This window comes from Vanellus vanellus (genome assembly GCF_965231255.1).
Source record: "Vanellus vanellus genome assembly, chromosome: 3".
In the NCBI taxonomy this organism is placed as follows: Eukaryota; Metazoa; Chordata; class Aves; order Charadriiformes; family Charadriidae; genus Vanellus; species Vanellus vanellus.
This window is the reverse complement of record NC_138907.1, coordinates 30,113,227-30,133,502: the sequence shown is the minus strand read 5'-3', so window position 1 is coordinate 30,133,502 and position 20,276 is coordinate 30,113,227. Positions and strand designations below refer to the sequence as shown.

Sequence of the window (20,276 nt, the reverse complement as noted above, 5' to 3'; positions counted from 1 at the left end):
GCAATAGGGTGAGAAAGTTCTGTATTTAATCTTGTTCCTTTAGTAGTGAAACAAGATAAAGTTACTGTTATCCTAAGATCTTCTAATTTTTATTTTAAACTACTGTTTATGTTAGAAAATAATAGCTCTGTCTGCTTATTCTTTGCAGCAGATGTGATATACCTCTTGCTTCTTACTATGTTTTGGGGAATTTTCAAGAATAAATAATAATCTACCATTTTTTCTTAAAGGAATAAACCTCTAGTAAGAGTTGTTAAACACACTGAATTTAACAATTAAAAATGTTTGGTTTTCTGTTGTATTTGAATTGTAGAATCACAGAATGGTTTAGGGTGGAAGGAACCTTGAAGATCACCTAGTTCCAACCCCCCTGCCATAGGCAGGGACACCTCCCGCTAGACCAGGTTGCTCAAAGCCCAATCCAGCCAGGCCTTGAACACTTCCAGGGATGGGACATCCACAACTTCCCTGGGCAACCTGTTCCAGTGCCTCATCGCCCTCAGAGTGAAAAACTTCTTCCTAATGTCTAATCTAAGTCTACCCTCTTCCAGTTTGAAACTGTTCCCCCTCCTCCTATCACTACATGCCCTTGTAAAAAGTCCCTCCCCAGCTTTCCTGTAGGCCCCCTGAATCTTAAATGCTTTTTTGAGAAACATTTAAAACTGTATTTGTTGGTTACATCATTGATTACCTCTGCTTTTAGCCCTTGTTAATACACAGGAGAATGCTTATTTATTTATTATTTTTATTTTTTTAATACAGAGTTTCAGCATAGTTTCTAACATCAGTAATAGATTAACTTTTGAAAAGCTTTTGGTTACAGCTTTTGAATTTTGTCTTTATATTATGGCCACTACTTTAGGCAAGGTACGTACACCAGCAAAAGAATTCTTCACCCTTAATTAGCTTATTTTCTTGAGATTACTTAAACCCATTCAGAAGATGTGGGGAGAAAAAGCCAATAAAATCTTTAAAAGAAGAACCTGAAACATTTAAGAGACCTCTGTCATTGGACCTACCTTCCTTTAACTGTGCTCCTAAAGAGGAGTGGTGTGGCAGATAAAGATGATATTTTATGCATTTCCTGTGCTGTGGTTACAACTATAAGACTAGAATAAAATTCTTATGTATTTCAGACAGAAAATTGCATGTGGGTGTACAGACATGAATTTTCTGGCATTTTTTTATGGTTGCCAGGGCACAATACCAAGGGTTCTGCAGTGGGAAATGTATGTATTTATGATACAGATCACTGTGCTGTTGCTGGCTCTATTTCTGTGTACAGCTCTTATGCCTTTGTTCTGTGAATACCATGATTGTTTTCAGTTCACTCTGACTGCATTAGTTGGAATACATAGGGGTGATTTAACTGGGTACAATAAATATGTTGCTATTTTCCCTTTCTATTTCCCTTCCTATTTTCCATCCTGCAGGAGCCTATGAACTAAAAATTCTTTCCTGTTCATTTGGTTGTTCTTTAGCAGGTGGTAATGAAGATTGTTGTGAAGTCACCTATTAGGATCAAAGAGAAGGCCTGATGACAAAGGCCCTATGCATCAAGACATTAAATTGTATATCTTAATTGTTGCTTCAATGTAGTATTGTATTACATAACATCTACATATACATATAATTACATGGTAGGCCAATGCAATTATAATATTTGATTGCTATACTTTTACTGTGAGATTTTTAGTTTTATTGCTGTACCACTGTCAAGGAAAAGTACTGCTTATGTGGTAGGAAGAGAGGAAGGGTGAATGTAACCCATAACTGATCTTCAGACTCTTTCCAGGGCTCAGTCTGTAATGAAGTGGTATTCATTTGTTGCTCTGAGCGAATGAACAGAATACTTACCGTGTTTGCAAGCGAATGAGCAGTTCTCTGAACAAACCTGGGTTTAGCAGGAAGAATTCAAATTGGGCTTTTGAAGAGTTTCACTTAAGCCCGAGTGGAATTTTCCATCTAGTGGGAGTAGAGCTGTGGTTGCTCTGACCGTGCTGAGATGAATTGCACAATATGAGTAGGATTAAATGCTACAAGGACAAGTCTCAATCTCTGTGCGTGTACTTGTTACTCCCTGTTGAACTAGGGCATTTGATTACCTATCTGCAGTTCTATTAAAAGTTATTTTTTCCTCCTTTCCTTTTGCAGATGTTTTATTTGGAAGGGAACACTTTGATTCACAACTTATTACCTCACTTTCTTTTTTTCTTTAAGAGCTAGATAGTCTGCTTTAATGGTTACTTTCTAAGATGAAGGAATGTACAGAATGTTTTTGATTAGCAAGGGAGGTAATTGGGAGGTAATGTTTTAAGTATGAAACAAAAACATAACCTCCCTTTCGCCTCCCCCTCCCCCTTTCAAAGAACTGTAATCTCTTCAGAATTATCTAAATTTGAGTTACCTTATGTCCTCTCATACCATGGCATTGACAGAGTGTTTGTTTAGTGTTAAATGTTCTGGGCTGAATGCTCTGAAGGAGTAAAATGGATATTGCTGTATTGACTTGGATACTTTTCACTAATTGAAGTCTAGCCCTATTTAGGACTGTGACTTTTTAATCTTTTAAGGAATTTAAAAAAAATAGCTTTAAAATGTCAAAAACCATAAGGTTTTTTAAAACTCTTTGGGTGTATACGCCTTGTCTTCCACTTGACAAAACTGTTTTTAATTCTTAGTGAAATTTCCCCTTTAACTTCATCAAATGACAGATTTCAAAGTGGTACTGCTTCTAGGTATCTTATGTTGCAAGTCATTGAAGAAACTCACCGTCTGAGGACAATTTAAATATAAATGTGAACATCTTTCCATGAAATTAACACAATTTTGAAATAGATGCTATTTTCTTGTGCAGAACTTGGTAACTTGCATCTTTCTGTAAAATGGAGGAGCTAAATTCCAAAATCCCCTGATGCTGTCTTTGGTCGGGGACCAGGGTAAGTGGCAGTGGGAAGCAGTAGTCCTTTACAGCTGTCTCTTCCCCCTCCTGCTCCCTTCCATCCACCACCCCAAACTGATACGGTGCTATTTTGGTTTTGCACTCGAGTGAGCTTGTCATTAGTATACAAAGATAATTACTTTGACTGTTAGTTAATGACAGACGCTAAGATGCAAGGAAAACAAAATTGTGTGTGGTGAGGAAAAATTTTCTGTAGGATGGAGCATTGTCAGCTGCCTTGACAACTGCAGGGCAGTAAGGCATTCCTAAATGAGCGCTTAGAGAAGGAGAACGAGAAGGGAAGTCGGCATCAGCTGTGAGCAAACTGGCAGCTCAAGTGCCATCATAGTAGCTGTGATAGGAAAGCTCAAATAAATCTGTTACTTAAGTGGGCTGGGTGCATCTGCTAGAGGGTATGTGGATTCACAATGATCTAGTTATCCCCTGACTTGGAAAGGCAGTGGAAACAATGGAAGATGGTATGACTTTTTTTATTGGTACGCTTTATCTTGAAAGTTATTACTTTCACAGCTTGCTTGTCAGAACGGGCTCTGTGAAACCTCCTACTAGGCTGCTGGCAAAGTCAGCTCAGTAAATTTCTTAAAAACCACTCAGCTAAAGCAGTGCGAGATGTCAGGAGTGCCCCCTGTGATGCCTTTTCCACAGCAGTCCTGCGTCGCAGGTGATGCCTGCCTGCTGTGCGGGAGCCCTCTGCAAGCTCTAGTGCGGTGTCCCAGCAGGTTCCTGTGAATCGCGTCCCTTGTGCAGTGCTGTGGGGCATGCTGGCCTGTCGTGCCATTTGCCTGTGGGGTCAGGATGACGTTCCTTTGCTAAACTTTGTTCTCTTGGGCTTTTTGAAGGGGTTAGACCATAATCTGACTCTAAAGATCTGTTACCCTAGGGATTTGGTGGATTACTTTGGATGTGTTACGTGACTCACCTTCTTAAATTTCTTAGCAGAGAAACATTTGTGCGTCTGGCCCTCTGCAAGAAGTGATGGAGACAGTTGGCCCCAATTTCTTTCAAACTTGGGGAAAAAGCAAAAAATATCCTAGGGGCCGTGATTTCACATGAGTCTTTAGTCCACACAAGTAATGTGATACTCTTGGTTTTATTCAGTGGGTAAATATACTAAGTTTTGTTGACTTACAGTTAAATCTTTTAAAAATCTGAACAGATGCCAATCCAGACTAATATGCAGGCTACAGAAGATATTTCTTAAAATTTAAAAGCAAAATAGGGGTTTCTGTTGTAAAAGATCAGATTCCTTCAGTGAAGTCCAAGGGGTTCAGTGTATAACATATAGATTCCATAAATTGTTCTGTACAAAATGATGTTCAGAGATTAAGTATTGTCAGATATTAACAAGCTTACAAAGCTATTTTAAAAATACTATTACTCAAAATACAAATTTCTAATAGAAATGGGAGCTTGAATTTTAATCTCTTACAATTAATTTTGTTTTGCAATTTTTATTGGCCAAAGTGAATCGGAGTCTATCTTTAAATATATTTGCTGGAAATACAAAAATAGACCTTTGGTTGCACTCTGCTTGAACCTAGTACAAAGAACTAATTGTTTTCAATATTTTTCTGATTAGTAAAATGGTTAAGATCTTTCCCATGTAATGAAGCAACCTTATGATGTTGCATAATACTGTATCCCCCAAATATGGTTTTCAATTGCCAGATATACTTACTATATTTACGTTATTGTGCTGTCTTGTCATTGACTGATTGTGGTGGTTTCACCCCAGCCAGCAATTTATCACCACACAGCCACTCGCTCACTCCACCCCGGTGGGGTAAGGGAGAGAATTGGAATAGTAAAAGTGAGAAAAATTGTGGGTTGAGATGAAGACAGTTTAAGTAAAGCAAAAGCCTCACACACAAGCAAAACAGAAGAAAGAATTCATTCACTGCATCCCATGGGCAGGCAGGTGTTCAGCCACGTCCAGGAAAGCAGGGCTCCATCATGTGTAATGGTTACTTGGGAAGACAAAATGCCGTAATTGTGAACGTCCCCTCCTTCCTTCTTATCCCTTTGGTCATATGGGGTCAGCTCTCCCAGCTGTGTCCCCTCCCAACTTCTTGTGTGCCCCCAGCCTCCCCACTGGCAGGGTGGTGTGAGAAGCAGAAATGGCCTCGACTCTGCGTAAGCACTAACCAGCAGTAATGAAAACATCCCTGTATTATCAACACTGTTTTCAGCACAAATCCAAAACATAGCCCTATACAAGCTACTATGGAAATTATTAACTCTATCCCAGTCAAAACCAACACACTGATGTATCTCTGTTTTTTTGATACTTTCCTACTAAGATGCAAAATGTCATTCTGATGCAACTTTGCCTGCTTTATTCTCTCCCCATTCTCTTTCCACTTATGTTCACAAATTCCTTACATATTCCTTTGAGTCTTCATTGCTCAGTTTACTTCAGTACTGATAAGGAGGAAATATTATTGCCAGAGTTCACATCTTTTGCTTTTGAACAACAAATCCAGTTAAAGATACATATGTAAAATTATGATACTGTTGTAACCTGTGTGATCTAATGTTGCAAATTGTTGAATTCTATGTTTTAGGCAGTTTGAAAAAAAGTTTATTAAATAAGTGAGATTCATCCAGGTTTATTTTAGCTTCTTGGGAAGTGGAGCACCTGACTATGAATTCTGGGGCTCTCTAGGAGTCCCAGTTGTGTCTTACTATTTTACAAATCTGTGAGAGCTTGCTTCTTAAGGAAGTATATTAAGGAGTTCTGATAACAAGATATCTTCAGTTTACTTGGGAAGAGCTCGATTGAAGTAATTTACCTGTACCTGGTTAAAATTGCTGCTTATATAAGTTGTTTAGATTCAGTTTCCCTGATTTTTGTTTTGTTTCATACATGTACAATTGCATTTGTGGGCTTAGTACATCATCCTGTATCTGACTTGAAAGCAGCCATCTGACTTTCTGTAGGCTGAACACCGGTATCCTTTGGTAAGTGGCCAAACAAGATAGCTGAACGGTTGTGCTAAGTATGCTTCCTCTGCCTTTCTCCGCTTTTTCCTTTCCAGTAGGAGAATTAATGTTAAAACTTGCCCATATTCAGCTGTCATTTCTGTAAGACTGGGAATCTTATCAGGGGTCTGATAGGCAAAGAACTTTTGTGGGAATGCTTTTTCATATTAGATGAAAAGAACTACATGTGTTTGTTGCAGCATTGTTGTATTAAAATAGCTGCATTTGATTACAGTTGTTTATAAAAGCATCTCCCTGGGTTTCCATATCACATGCACATCTTCTTAGTCTTTGGTCTCTGCTTTTGTCCTTTGTGCTGCTTTTTTTTTTTTTCCTCGTTAATCTAATGTCTGATCAGTATAAGTGCTTAGTATTATAACTGTCTGCAATCATTTATTATTTGGAATCCCTGTGATACCAGGAGCAGGCTCTGACCCGTTGGAATGCCCTGTCCTCGCTGGGGAAGCTTATGGGCCTGACCTTTCATTGCAATACAAAGACGGGTGTCTTTTTGATTACAGGCAAGGTTCCCAAAATACATAAGCTGGCATACGCATTTGGAAAAAGGAGCAATGTACCCCCCCTAAAACATACATCGTTTTCAGATTCTTACTGTATTTTGTAGTGTGAAATCTTTCTTGACATCTAAGATGGAAGTTTTGCATGGCTGGGGGAGAAGGAGGGAGGGAGAGGGATGCGTTTCCCCTCTGAGCATAACTCCTCCCTTGTGAGTTGGGACTGGCTTAGAATTTTTCCATTTCTACTTACAGTCTATGCTCTGTGCAGTCCTGATTGAAGAGCGATTGGTACTGGTCTGTAAAAATATTTATGGTTCACCATAATTATTAATAAAGAAGGTTTTCAGACTTTTTAAAATCATTTTTTAAATAAGAAATGATAAACAGTTTGATTAAGTTCAGACTGTAGTGCTAGAGAAGGCTGCAATGTGCTTGATTCTTGCAGCTTGATAGGCTGTTCAAGACCTGATCAGTGCAAAATCATTGTATATCTTTGCTGTATTCCTCAGCCTTTTCTTGTAAACTGTGGACAAATGTTCTTTTCATGTTCAAGTGGTGCTGACGGGAAATACTACAACCTCTAGGTATTCATTATTGGTTCCTTATTCCAGTTTTTATTGTGTTCATCAATCTGTTTGCTGCTCATTGGCAGATCATCATCTGAAGCAATTTAGGAAATATTCACAAACTGTAGGGAGGTGTCAGATTCATGGGAAATGAAAGGTGATGTCTAGCAGAGAGGTGTTCATGAACACCGAGAGTAACAATATCTTTCTCCAGTATTGCAGACTCCTCAAAATGGCCAGTGGCTGGGATCCTAGGTTAAAATTTGATGTATGCTACTTCTTATTCGAAACACAATCCAGTAAAAAATATCATGGGGTGCTCAACTGTCAACACATGATTGGTGAAGTAATTATATTATTCATTTACATACTTAAAATTAGCCAGTCAGTAAGTACTTGGCTGGTCAAGATAAGTAGCCAAATAGTAACATTTAGCTTGTCCTGCAAAAGAGTGCTGAGACTTGATTCATGCATTCAGCATCCTTTTCATCAAGTTCAAAATAATGATACAGTTGCTAAGACAGAAAGTAGTTTGTCTACATTCTTTGTGTGTTTTCCTAACTGTTTTGGTAGTAAGTGTGGGTTTTTTCCATTATCCTTCAGTTGTGAAACATCATAGTATAGTAACTTTTCACAAATTAATGAGGTTGAAATATGGTTGTGAATGACAATTTTTCTTTTACATGACCTTGGGTTAAAAGCAGTTGTTTTTTCTCTTGAATGCTGTGAACCAAAAACTGATGAAAGGAGGCTCTAACCTCACATGACTTCAACAAATAGTTAAATAAGCCCAGAGGTTAGCTACCTGGAGATATTATTTGAGATTTCTTGGTGGGAATCCGAGAAAAAAGATGCCATTTAAATTGTGTCAGCATGTTCCATATTAAATCTCCATTTGAAGAGAACATATTTCTGTTGGTCTAAAGTTTACACACAGTATCAGTAACAGTTTGCATAGGCTTACATGTTAGAAATCTTAGTTTATTGGCTGGTTGAACCACAACAATTCAAGTTTCTGTTGTTGATTCAGCTTGGTATCAGTTGGCTGCTTATTACAATAACCTGGGTCTTGGTGACAAGGAGAGAGAAATGTCTATAATTTCTTCCTAGAAAGGCCTTGGAAACATATGGAGGAACAACTCCTGGCAAAAAGCTTGTGGACAGTTTTCACAAATAAAAGTCTGTGTACTTTGCCTACATAGTTCCTGCAGTATTTACAGGTAGTTTGATTCATTAAGTGCTTGTGTGGAAAACGCTGTACAAAAGCATAAGGTTTTATCTTAATTGCTCGAGTTGGAAGAATAAAATACTTAACACAATGTATAAAAAGACTAGAAGTTTGGGCAACCCTTAACTTCACTTTAAAGGAAATAAATAAGAATGTAGAGGTTTAGTACTGCATAAATAACCTGAAATGAAACTTGATCTGTCTCTGTCCATGTTCATGTTCAGACATTTTCTGGACTATGTTCATGTGTTGATTGTAGGCCTAAAGCCTCCAGCAAACTGTTGATACTTTTGTTGTGTTTTTCTACTTGTCAGGTAAATATTGAGATGCTATTTCAAAACTCAGATTATTCTGGGGTTTGTTTGGTTCTTAATTTCAGATTAAAGAACAAAAATTGTCTTCAGGCTAGGTACAATACAGGTTTCCATAGTGAAATAATTTTTTAATAATTAAACGCTTTGGGTACTTTAATTGCTAAGGAACACAGAAATCTAACAAAATGGAAGAAAACCAGAAAACAAGCAAATCAATAAATGAACACAAGAAACTTTAGGTAGATGCATAACAAACTATTGTTCATATTCCAGGAAATCTTACTCTCACGTTAATAAATAGGTACTGTCCTGCTGATTCCAGTGTAGAAGTCCAAGTTATGTTAATTGTGTGGAAGCATGAGTATATTTTTTTTATGCTAATTTTGGACCTGTCTTTGCTTGGAAACCTGTAATACAGCATTTGAGAGTTGCTAAATATAATCTTTCAGGAGAGAACTTGAAGGGAAAAAACTGAACTAGTACGTAATTATGATTATTATTTTTCTTAAAACATCTCTTTTTTTTTTTTTTGAGTTACTTAATACAGACAGCACAATGCTCTTGAATCTTAATAACCAAATTCTTTCTAATAGGAACTGAATCTGTTGCTAAATACTTTTCTCTGTGATCCCCATCCATGTTTTCCCCTGCTGTAATTTCATGTTTTTAATTCTTGCTGTAGAACTGATAACATGACTTGAACTATATAGCGGCATGGTTGAGGAAAGGGTAAACCTCTTTCTCATACAGCTTACCACGTCTGTATAGAATCAGACAGAAGCCTTACTGCAATTTTTAATTTCCAGTGTATTTGCTAGGACCTTGTGGCATAACTAGCTCCAGGGTTTAAAGGATACCATCTATTTGATTTTCATATATTCATTTATTTTTAATATGTGATAACACATTTTTTTAAAAACCCTAGAGGCTGTGAAAATACTTCAATTACCAGGCAGAGTTGGTTTGTTTGAATTGCAAGTGTGCCTTTCCTGCCTCATGCTGCCCTCTTGTCCCAAACTCTCTTTGTGATGGTGGTAGGATACTTGGTGTGACTTAGAGGCCCCTTCTGCGGAGTGTTCCCTTCCTCATTGTTCAGCCTGTTCTCCCATTGTTTCTGTTCTGTTTTCATGGCTGCTGTTCCCGATTCCCTCTTCCAACATTTTGTGAAGGCAATGGATGTGAATGTATTTCAGTTGAAAACAAAATTGTGATGCTGCGATAGTGTCTATAGGACTGCAGGTGCTGTATTGTTAATAAGCAGTGACATAGTAATGCAGAGATTGCTGTGACAACATCCAGTAAACCTGGAAATAGGTATTCTTCTCCTTGTTAATCCTTCTTCTAACAACTATAGGTATTGCTTAATATAGTGGACATATTTTCGGCTACAGGTGTGATTTTTCAAATTAATTCTACTTGTTTGTTTCTGTGACTTTCATATAAAAGGTAATCCTTATTTGGTTTGTTAATTTGGATAATACAAGGTCTGTTGAAGCGGAGTAATAAGAAAGGGAGGAAAATAAGCACAGAGGAAACACCTGCAGTTCTTTTTTTTCCAAAAGAAGTTTAAGATATTTTTATTTACAACTAGTGTTCTGTTATTTGCAGCCAGAGTAATAAATTAGATACTTTGATGTGTGCAGAGGAGTATGGAATCTTTGTGCCTTATGAGAGTTGGTCGTAAATTATGTCAGTTAGGAGGGTTGTTCAGGATCTCAGTGTTAAAGGTGGAATGGAGCAGTGGAAATACATTGAATCCACAGTTACACAAAGTGAAACCTTTTCAGATTTATTGACTTTTTGTTCTTGATCACGGACTGTTTGAAGTAAACATGTTTACATCCAGTACCTCGTGCACCTAGTTAAACAGTACTGAGTTCAATGTGGAATACTACTTCAACAGTTGTTAATAGCCCTCAGGATTTAATAGAAGTGTGTCACATGAGGATTTTGCAAGTTTGCTTGTTGCTACTTTGAGATATACAGTATGCCAACCTAGTTTTATTATGTTTTTTACGTATGACAACATTTTAGATATTTCTTAAAGTCCATTTATACATGATCTGCATACAAAGAAAGTGTGAAATACCAAAACCACTTCACCTCCCCCCCCAAGTATTTTTTAAATCAAAGAAAATGGAACCGTTTAGAATACAGGTTTGCACACACATACATGCTGCCCTAATGGATGCAAGACACCATTGCATGTACTTGCTTGCAGAGAAGATGAGAAGAGGCAGCCTGTGACAGATTTTAGTCATTTTGCTGACAGGTGAAGCTCAGAGTCTGGATGATGAAGTGGCTGAGGTTGGAGGTCCTGTTCCTTTCTGCCAATGTCCTGGCAGGGCAACTGCTGCTGCATAAGTGAAATTAATCTCAGGGATGGCAGTGTGTTAAACTGCTGCAGGAGTAACCAGAATAGTTTAATAGCCTTAAAATATTTCTTTCCTTTAGCTGCTAGGTTTTGCTGCAGGTACAAACTGAGTTACAGTGATTGCTATAATTGTATAATGTTTTTTATTGATACAGCTTGTGAGATTGCTTCCCCTACTTTTTCCTAGGTAAAATAAATATTTAAGAACACAGCTGGTGGACTCAGTGTTAAGGTGTATATTTGGTCTTGGAGGGTGGTATAACAATAAACAAAAAACTGCTACATTTGGTTAGATTGTTGTTTTGTGTTACTCAGTTGTTTTATTTGCATTCACTCTTCCTCTCGCTGTTCGAGAATTGATCCTGTTTAGTTTTACATACATGTAAGAGATTTATATCGAAGTGGGATCCAGTAAAAATCCAAACTGCCCGTTCTTAATCTAGGGTGCTGTTACAGGTTATGGAAAAAGTAGTTTATATTTTGACATTCTTCTGGCAAACTTCTTGCATGATTTGGGAATGAAGCCAAGTGCCTTCAGAACATGAGAGACGTACACAAAAGTGCCTTCAGGGTATGCAGAAGTTCAGGGATAGGTCACTAGTGGTGACTTGGCATGATATCTTGCATGTGTATGTGAAAGGAGGAGTGGTTTTGAAACATTATTAGTACTGTTTCTTGTGGGGCGGGGGATGGGAACCGATTTTCTTTGAGTATTAGGAGATTTTAAAAAAGAAATAAAATTAAAAAAAAAAAAAAGAAAAAAGGAGAAGAAACAGTAGGAATGTTAATCCCTCTCAGATTTGGGAAGCTGTTTGCCAATGTGAAATGCCTTCCTTGTGTTCCTGTAAAGCAGATACTTTGTTATTGTTCTTAAACTTTGTGATGCTTTTGTTCCTTAGTAATGACTTCATAGGAGTGCTCTTTGAGTCTTTCCAGTGAGTTGTCAGTTCCTGTGGCTATACTGCACCCTGTAGAACAATCTGTAGTGTGAGGTGTTTGCATTAGTGTACAGTTGGTGTGTGGTATGGTGGCAGGTTGCTTGTTGGGTTGCCCTTCAGATGAGTAGTGTCTGTGGGTTTGCGTTTCCCTTAGGCACAGAAAGTTGCAGAGCCGGGTCCCCTGTGTCTCTGTTGTCAACCCAGACTTTAGGCAGCTGAGACAATTTTGCCTGTAATATGAAAAGATTTTCTTCTTTCAAATATAGAGCATTCTCTTCTATTTCCTTAATAAATTTGATAAAATAACAGCATGGAACAAAATTTCATATGTAAAATACTGTATCTCCATATATGCATGTGTTATAAGTCTTTAATGTCAGTTTTTACAAGACAACAAAGTTAAAGTCAGGTTATCTAAAAATTGTTCTCAACTCCATTCTTTTATGGCTAGGAAAAACCCCACAGAATTCCATTCTAATTCATTGCATTGTGTTCGAGGAGAAAACCCCCTCTGAAGCATGTAGTGTTGGAAAGTACCCTTACACAAGTTAGAGGAAACCCTGGCATTTTACCCATTTTCCACTCTTCCTTCCTGAAGACATGTCAGTTTCCTTGGGATTTGTAAAAGGTCATGAACAAAATAAAGAACATTCTTGAGTATACAGTTATAGCTAATTAAAAACTAGACAGTCATTGCAGTATCGATATTGCTTGTGTTTGGAAAGAACGTCTACATGTGAGAATCTCTTGGTTAAGAAAAAACAGTTTAGCAGAAATAAAGGAATGGTTGCAGACAAATCAATTCTCAGACTTAAGTTTACCTTGCAGTAGAATTAAAATGCTTTTGTTTAAAAGAAATTGAAGTTTTTTATTAGGAGCTAAGCTGACTTTCTTCTTGCACCTTGTCAATACACAATTAAAGCTTTTCCATATGGAAGAGCCCCCAGTTGTGACTGTTTTGCTTTTGTATCCTGTTGTGAAGTACAGCCAGTCTTTGAAAAAGAAATGCAAACATGATCTTCCTAAAAATCATTCCCTACAAGGGAAGACATAGAGATGTGGAGGACAGAATATGCTGCCATACTGCGAGGATGAAAATTCCCACAAAAGCCTGTTGTTCAAGGCTAGCCATAGCTCTCTACTTCCTTTAAATAATGTCTGTGTTTTTCAGGTGTACCATGGCATAACATGACTAAAATGTCAGAACTATTTCAATTAAGTCTTTTTACTGTCTTGTGTTTAAACCCTATTAATAATTCAGTTCCTAGTTCAAGGTGGAAACGGTTTTCTGTATTTCTTTGATGTCAACTAGAGTAAACAACTACTTGGAGTATTGATTGAAATTTGCTAGAGATATTTGATACCTTAGAATACCTTTTAATTTCATTTCATTTTTAAAATATATTGGCATGACCCCGCAGAGCTTGTTTGGGAGAGTTCAAAAGGGGGTTGCCCATTTTGGCCAGGGATAATCTCAACTACATGTGATTTTGTAAGCTAAAAATATGTAAATAGCGATTCAGGGAAAGGATGAGAGGGTAGGAGGAGGGAAGGTCATCTCTCCGAGTCATCACAATCAGCTGGGAGGTATCAGAGCCTAACTTCTGCCATCCTGCATTTTATATCACCTGAATCATTTGGCCATTCATTTCTAAACTCTGTGGTAACTTTCTCAGTTGTCTGAGACTGCAGGTGGCTGAATTGTACCTGTGTTATAAAAATTGACACACGCAAGAATTACTGGCTTTGTAAGACTTAGCCTAACCCACTTCTAGTTGATAGAAGATTTTTATTCACTTCAACTCAGCATACATGCTACTGAAGTAGTACACAGCTGGTTAATGTGTTAATATAGCTGAATAGTTAATTCTATGTATATTCATAAATGTGCAGCCAGTTAATAACATTAAAAGAGGCGACGCTTTTTTTGGCCTGTGTTTTATATGCAGTCTTGAGTCTTATCAGTTAATTTTTTAATAAATAAAAAGTATTTATTTTTGAGATACTAATTGTAAGTAATATAAAATTATTTCCATGTGTCTTACTTCCTGCCTTTAAATATGTTCTAAATACGGTCTAAAAACCAGTGTGAGATACAGCCTAAAATTCCAGTAGACACCATGTTGTGTTCTTACAGAAACATCTAAATTAGAACATGGAGTTTAATAGTTTTAAGTCAAACTCATAATACATTGGAATATGATTGCTGTATAGTAAGTAACATAAACGTCAAGAAAGATGGAACAGAACCATATACTTACACTGCTTCATGGCATAATTGCATTTTTCTTCTTTTTTTTTTTTTTTTTTTTCTACTTTATGTAAAGAAAAAGTCTCCAACATGGCTCTAGTATGACAATGTTTCGGGGCAAATACTTTCTCACTACTGAGAAGAAAGACTGTACATTTGATTTATGAGAAATGTGTTTTAGTTTTCATTGCATTATCCTTCGTTTTGTTTTGTTTCAGCCACAGCAATGGATTGCAGCTGGATGACAAAAAACAGTCATTTCTTCTTTTTCTAGGTGTGGACACTCTCCTGTGTACCGTTCACGTGAGATGTCAGGTCGGGCCCTTGTTCCATTTGTTATGGTAAATGAAGTACCACCTACAGTGCTGTCATTGCTGGAGGGGCTTCCAGACTCTACCAGTCCTTGCATACGGCAGAATAATATTCATGGAACGCTTCTGCAAGTAAGTTTTTGGGGGTTGCTTTTTTTGTTTTGATTTGTTGTTTACTGTGGCGGTTTTGTTGGATTTTTTTTGGTCATACTTCACAGCCTATAACACGCAACAAGTTGAGCTGAACATTCGCACATTGTCACAACATGTATGAAGATTGGGTTTGAGTCAATTCTATCAGATGATAAATGTGGAATGCACATTTCAACCCTCATTAGAAGGCTGTAAGCTGTAAATATCAACATTTACATTTCATATAATGTTTCATCTCTGGAGATTAAAGTGCTTTGAGAGCAAATATCTGTATCTACACATATCTACAGAGAGATGTATGTGACTTGCCCAAACTCACGGAGTAAATCTGGAGCAAAACTGAACTCCATGCACCAGTAGTATTGTAGATATTGAGACTTGCTACTTACTGACATGTTTATTTATCACTTCACTTGCTTTTCCTGCTACACCAGCAGCTTCCTGTGAGTTTGATGTACAAGTTGTGATAAGCTTTATACTGTATTCTTCTGAAAACATTCTGGAGAACAGCTCACTATTGGTTTGGAATCAGAAATTTCTTCATTCCCCATATATTGTTCCTTTGTTTTATGGCAGTCGGTTCACTGTGATTTTTAAGCTATCGTGGTAATAAGTTACCTATTTTTATTGCCTGTTTTTCACGAGCAACCCTCCAACAAAGCCGTATTGTACATGATCAGCTCTGTTAGTCTGCCTTAGCTGGCAAGCTATCTGGGTAAACATTCCCTCTGTAAACTGTGTGGTGGGGTGTGTGTGATTGTGGGTTTGGTTTTTTAGTGTATCTTTTCCTGCATATTATTGCCTTTTAAAATCATGACCTTACGGGAAGCCTAGGACAGGGAAATGAGTTAAGTTGTTGAAGATGTTACTGTCAACTTTACCTGTAAATGGTTTCAGCCAGTTGAATCTGGATTTGGATGATGATTGGTTACAGTGAAGCTTGTCACAGGGTGACATCATGTCCTGCTCTGAAAAACAGTCCATTCACCTGCATGCATGCAAGTGCTTAGACCTGTGAGCTGCTGCATCTGCGTGGGAAGGAGGAGCTTGCCGTCACCAAATTACCAGTGCAGCCCCGGTGTGTCACAAAATTGCTGAACCTCCTGAAGCATTAGGAAGAGAGGGTTATTCCAACACAGAGAATTAAGTGCTTTCTCAGTCCAAAATGTTTATAACTCTGGTCGTGGGTTATGGACTGGCCGTAGCATATAAAGCCACTGGCTTCTTTTTAGTGACCTGGAAAAACAAACAATTATGGAGGGTTGGTTCTGAAAGAGCCCAAAGGATGATCCAGCGTTGCTAACACGACCTTATGCATAGGTGTAGGGAGTTTTCCATACCTGTGAGGGAGGAGATATTCTCAGGGTTTTAACCTGCTTTTTTGTTAGTTCTGAGCAGCTACCAGGAACTACTACTAAAATTGGTACTGCACCAGGGAGATACCAGTGCTGTCAGAGTATCACATTCTCCAAAAAAGTGTCAGTTGTACCATAACAGTTCTGTGATGTTTAGTCTCTCGCATTTGTCTTGGGCTTTGCTTTTACGACTTGTGAATCAAGGTTGTGCAATGTCTTCATTTAATACTTAACCAAATTTAGTGTCTGACTGAAATGCTGATATCTGTTGCCAGTTAAAAATAACAAAACATTCAGAGGAAATACTGTAGGGTGATAAAGATGTGCAAAAAGGGAGGCAGTGGTGTTTGATGTTCTACCTCTAAAACACTAACACCAGGTAGTTGAACACGTAGTTAGCATGCACCTCCAGTAAATAGTACAAAAAGTACTGTGACTTTCAGGGCATGTTGGATGCATGGTTTCAGTTTCCTTTTCATCTATGTAAGACGGAACTTGCAAAGGTGCTGCTAAGGCTCAGTGAACTGTAGAAAATTGTTATGTGACTGTTCACTAAAGCACTGTTTCTCTGAAGGCTTACTTGAAGAGACAGTGATCTGGCAGTGTTTGAAACTGTTTGCACCGCATTTCCATGACACGGTAGAGAATTTATCTTCCTTTTTGATATAAAACCAAATCAAAAATCCCTACTAAAAAGAGCGCGTCTGTACAAAACTCAGTAAAATTTAGATTTTTTTTTTTTTTTTTTTTTTGCAATACAAAGCCAATATAATATGAAAATGTAATTCAGTAATTTCATTTCATTTGTTTGGTCACTTTAGAAGCTAAGTTCATCGCCTGTTTTTTTATTTCCATGTTCATATGCTGTCAAATCTTGAACAGGAAAGTTGGAATTATTCAGACTTAAAGCTTATGTGGCAGTGCCAAATGTAATGAATCTTGAAGATAAATATCAGTTATGTTTCAGAGTTATGTAATTGCTTCATCTGTTGCAAACCAAATGTTAATTTGTAGAAAGATCATTCAAAAAGAGTTCAGCATGGAGCGCTTGTCCAAACATGGCCTGGTTTTCAAAATGCTGAGATTGACAAGGAGTGCTTTTTGACAGTGGTTGCAAATGTGTTGTGTTTAACTTCAGACTATTGCATTATGTGAAAACATGGCTTTTCCTCCCCATAGTGATAGCTAACTATGGCTCAGTTTACATAGGAGTATGAATGTGCATGACGATAAAATGATCTTATCCTTTACCGGTTTTAGAGAAGAATTCTTTTCAAGAATTATCGAGGAGAAATACTGCTATTCTGTAACTGTTATGGAATTGATTATATTCTTCAAGGAGTAGTTCTGCATCGTAAATAAATGCATTGACTTGACTAAGACAAAGAAAAATATTTTCTGTGCCTAGTGTTTCCTTTATGAGTGTAGTTTCTACTTTGCTCCATAATCCAAACTGCTGAGGGGGAGAGAGTCAAGTTGGTAATCCACAAGGAAATACAGCAGTCTTCTACTGGCCTTCTTGAATGATGAAATATCTCTGGCTTCTTTGGTTTTAAGATCTAGGGGTTTTAGCTGATCAGTGAAAGGAAGAGCTCATCTACAGCTTTATGTAGAGACTCCTGGAAGTGTATCAGAATTTATAACTAGGGAAGCCTCTATGTTTGTGAAGCTTTTTTACTTTTGGCAGTTGCCAAGGAAGTTAAAGTATTTTGGGATTGTGAGGTATCCTTATCAGGGGATAAAATGCTTTTTTGACCTTCTGCCTCTTTAGGGTTGGAATTCCTGCAGTATGTATTCCATCCATTCAGAATAATTGAGAAATTCAGAATTAAGCTGTAATTAATTCAGAAATGTTTTATTAAATAACCTGCACTAGCAATTAGTAATTTCAATGTACTTGTATGACTCATAGTGGTATTTGTAAGCCATGCAGGTAGGGACATGGTCTGCTTTCTCTTTTTGTGCCTGTATTTTTGTAGAAATGTCTAGTCTCATAGACAACACTCTTAACTGGGTCTCTTAAAACTACAGTAAAGAAGACACCTACATAAAAGAGCGTGTTTTGAGTCCTGATGCTTAGGAAAGCTTCCGGTCTTCAGTTTGTCTAATTCTGTGCCATTGCAATAAGCCTGAATGTCTTGAGCAAAACACTTGTTAGAGTCAAGAGTTATTCGAAGACCTCCAAACATTAGTAAAGCTCAGGGCTCACTTAAATTTAGAATTCAGAGAGGGGTCACGTTGAAATAAGCCCTAAGTAGCAAAAGGAATTATGGAGACCTGGTAGTTCTTCAAAGAAACGGTAACTCCAGAAGTAGGAATCAATCTAACACAGAGTGCACAGAAAGTGTAATAATGCACCAGCTTGGACAAATTAGCAGTTCTTTATTGAATGCAAACCAAGAGGAAACATATTGAAGCAAGAGCATGCAGAGAGGAAAACAGAAAGGACAGGGCAAAAATTGGCCGTAGCCTTGAAGAGATTTCTACGGAATTACTTAGTCTTGGAAAATGGAGGCTATTGGTAGCTGATGTCTGAAAGGTATACTTTTCTCCATTAGTTCATTAACACAGTCAAATATGAGCTTAAATATTTGAGACTACTTTCTAACACTAAGGATGCGTTAATGTTCAGAACTTATAAATGATGGGTCTGCCATCATGTATATAAGATTTTGCCTGGGCCTGGGAGATGGACAGATGATCACTTGAGATTCCTACCAGTCTCCCCTTTTATTTTTAATGGTTCTTTGATCCTGCCAGTGATTGGGGCATCTTCATGAAGCTATGCAGAATTTTTATTTCCATCAGTCTGCGCCTGATTAATTCTTGTTTGCATAGATTTGTGGGTATAACATTCATAGTTTTTTATTATTGTGTATTATTGTCTTGTGTAAACCATCAAAATTTTGACATAAATTACTCAAATTAGTGTTTAAGAATGTTATTGCAAATAAAGGGTTAAATATTATAAACATGAATTTTACTTGGATTGGAAATAACTGATTGAAACTTTGAACAGTTTTTATATACAATTTAGATAACATGTTCTGTACACTTACACTTTATACTGAACAGAGTCCAAGAAGGTGAGCTGATGGACATACTAGGGAGGGAAGGCTTGGGCCTGTGTTATTCCTAACATGGGTCTTGCTACTAAAGACTGAGGTGAAGGTGACATTCAGTACCTCAGCCTTACCTCAGCCTGATTTGTATCCAGGTGGGCTTTGGCTTCCCTGACTGCATCTCTGTATGCTTGCACAGTGTCTCCGTTTTCATCCCAGGTTACCTGTCCCTGCTTCCAGCTTATGTATACTCCCTTTCTATGTTTGAGTTTTGCCACGAGCTCCTTGTTCATTCATGCAGCCCTCCTGGCATGTTTGCCTGACTTCTAGCTTGTTGAGATGGACTGTTCCTGAGCTTGGACGGAAGTGGTCCTTGAATATCAACCAACTTTCTTGGACCCCACTCCCTCCAGGACCTTATCCTACAGGACTCTGCCAAGCAGATACAGGAAGTGGCCAAAATCTGCTTTTTTGAAGTCCAGGGTTGTGATCTTGCTTTTTGTCCTGCTCCCTCCTTAGGATCCTGAACTCCACCATCTCATGGTCACTGCAGCCAAGTCTGCCTTTGACCTTCACAGCCTCAGTGATTCATTCCTTGCTCATGAGTATGAGGTCGAGCAGAGCACCTCTTGTTATCTCCCCATTGCTTTTGTCAGGAAGTTGTCATCAATGCTCCCCAGGAACCCCCTGGATTGCTTATGCTGTGCTGTGTTGGTCCTCCAGCAGATACCAGGGTGGTTGAAGTCCCCCCATGAGGACCCAGGGCTGAAAATGCAAGGCTACTTCTAGATGTCTGTAGAAGGCCTCATCCGCTTGTTCTTCCTTGTTTGGCGGCCTATAGCAGGCACCCCCTACGGTGTCACCCATATTGGTCTGCTCTTTAGTCGTTACCCATAAGCTTCCAGCTGGCTCATCATCCATCACCAGGCAGAGCTCTATGTGTGCCAGCTGTTCTCTCACATAAAGGACAACTCTATTTTCTCATCTTCCCCACCTGTCCTTCCTGAAGAGCCCGTATCCCTTCATTGCAGCACTCCAAATGTGTCAGCTATCCTATCTTGTCTCTGTGATCCCAGCAAGATCACAGCCCTGCATCTGCACACAGACCTCTTAATTCCTCTAATTCTTTAAACTCTTCCTTTGGATGCTTTCAAGTAAAGAGAAGTTAAGCAAGATTTGCCCAGAAAACAAGGCAGCACCTTTAATTCAACAGATTGTAGATTATTTATGATGATTTAAAAAAACTCCCAAATGCATGAACT

General features: G+C 38.1%; 1 protein-coding gene across 1 annotated transcript in view; it reads left to right on the top strand.

Moving 5' to 3' along the window:
• THADA (THADA armadillo repeat containing) overlaps positions 1–20,276 on the top strand; it is a gene marked incomplete at its 5' end in the record, with an annotated part of 163,830 nt that overhangs the window by 57,190 nt on the left and 86,364 nt on the right. Inside the window, one exon of the mRNA XM_082480800.1 lies at positions 14,408–14,576. Within this exon, the coding sequence (XP_082336926.1) occupies positions 14,408–14,576 (169 nt within the window). The remainder of the gene's footprint in view (positions 1–14,407; positions 14,577–20,276) is intronic.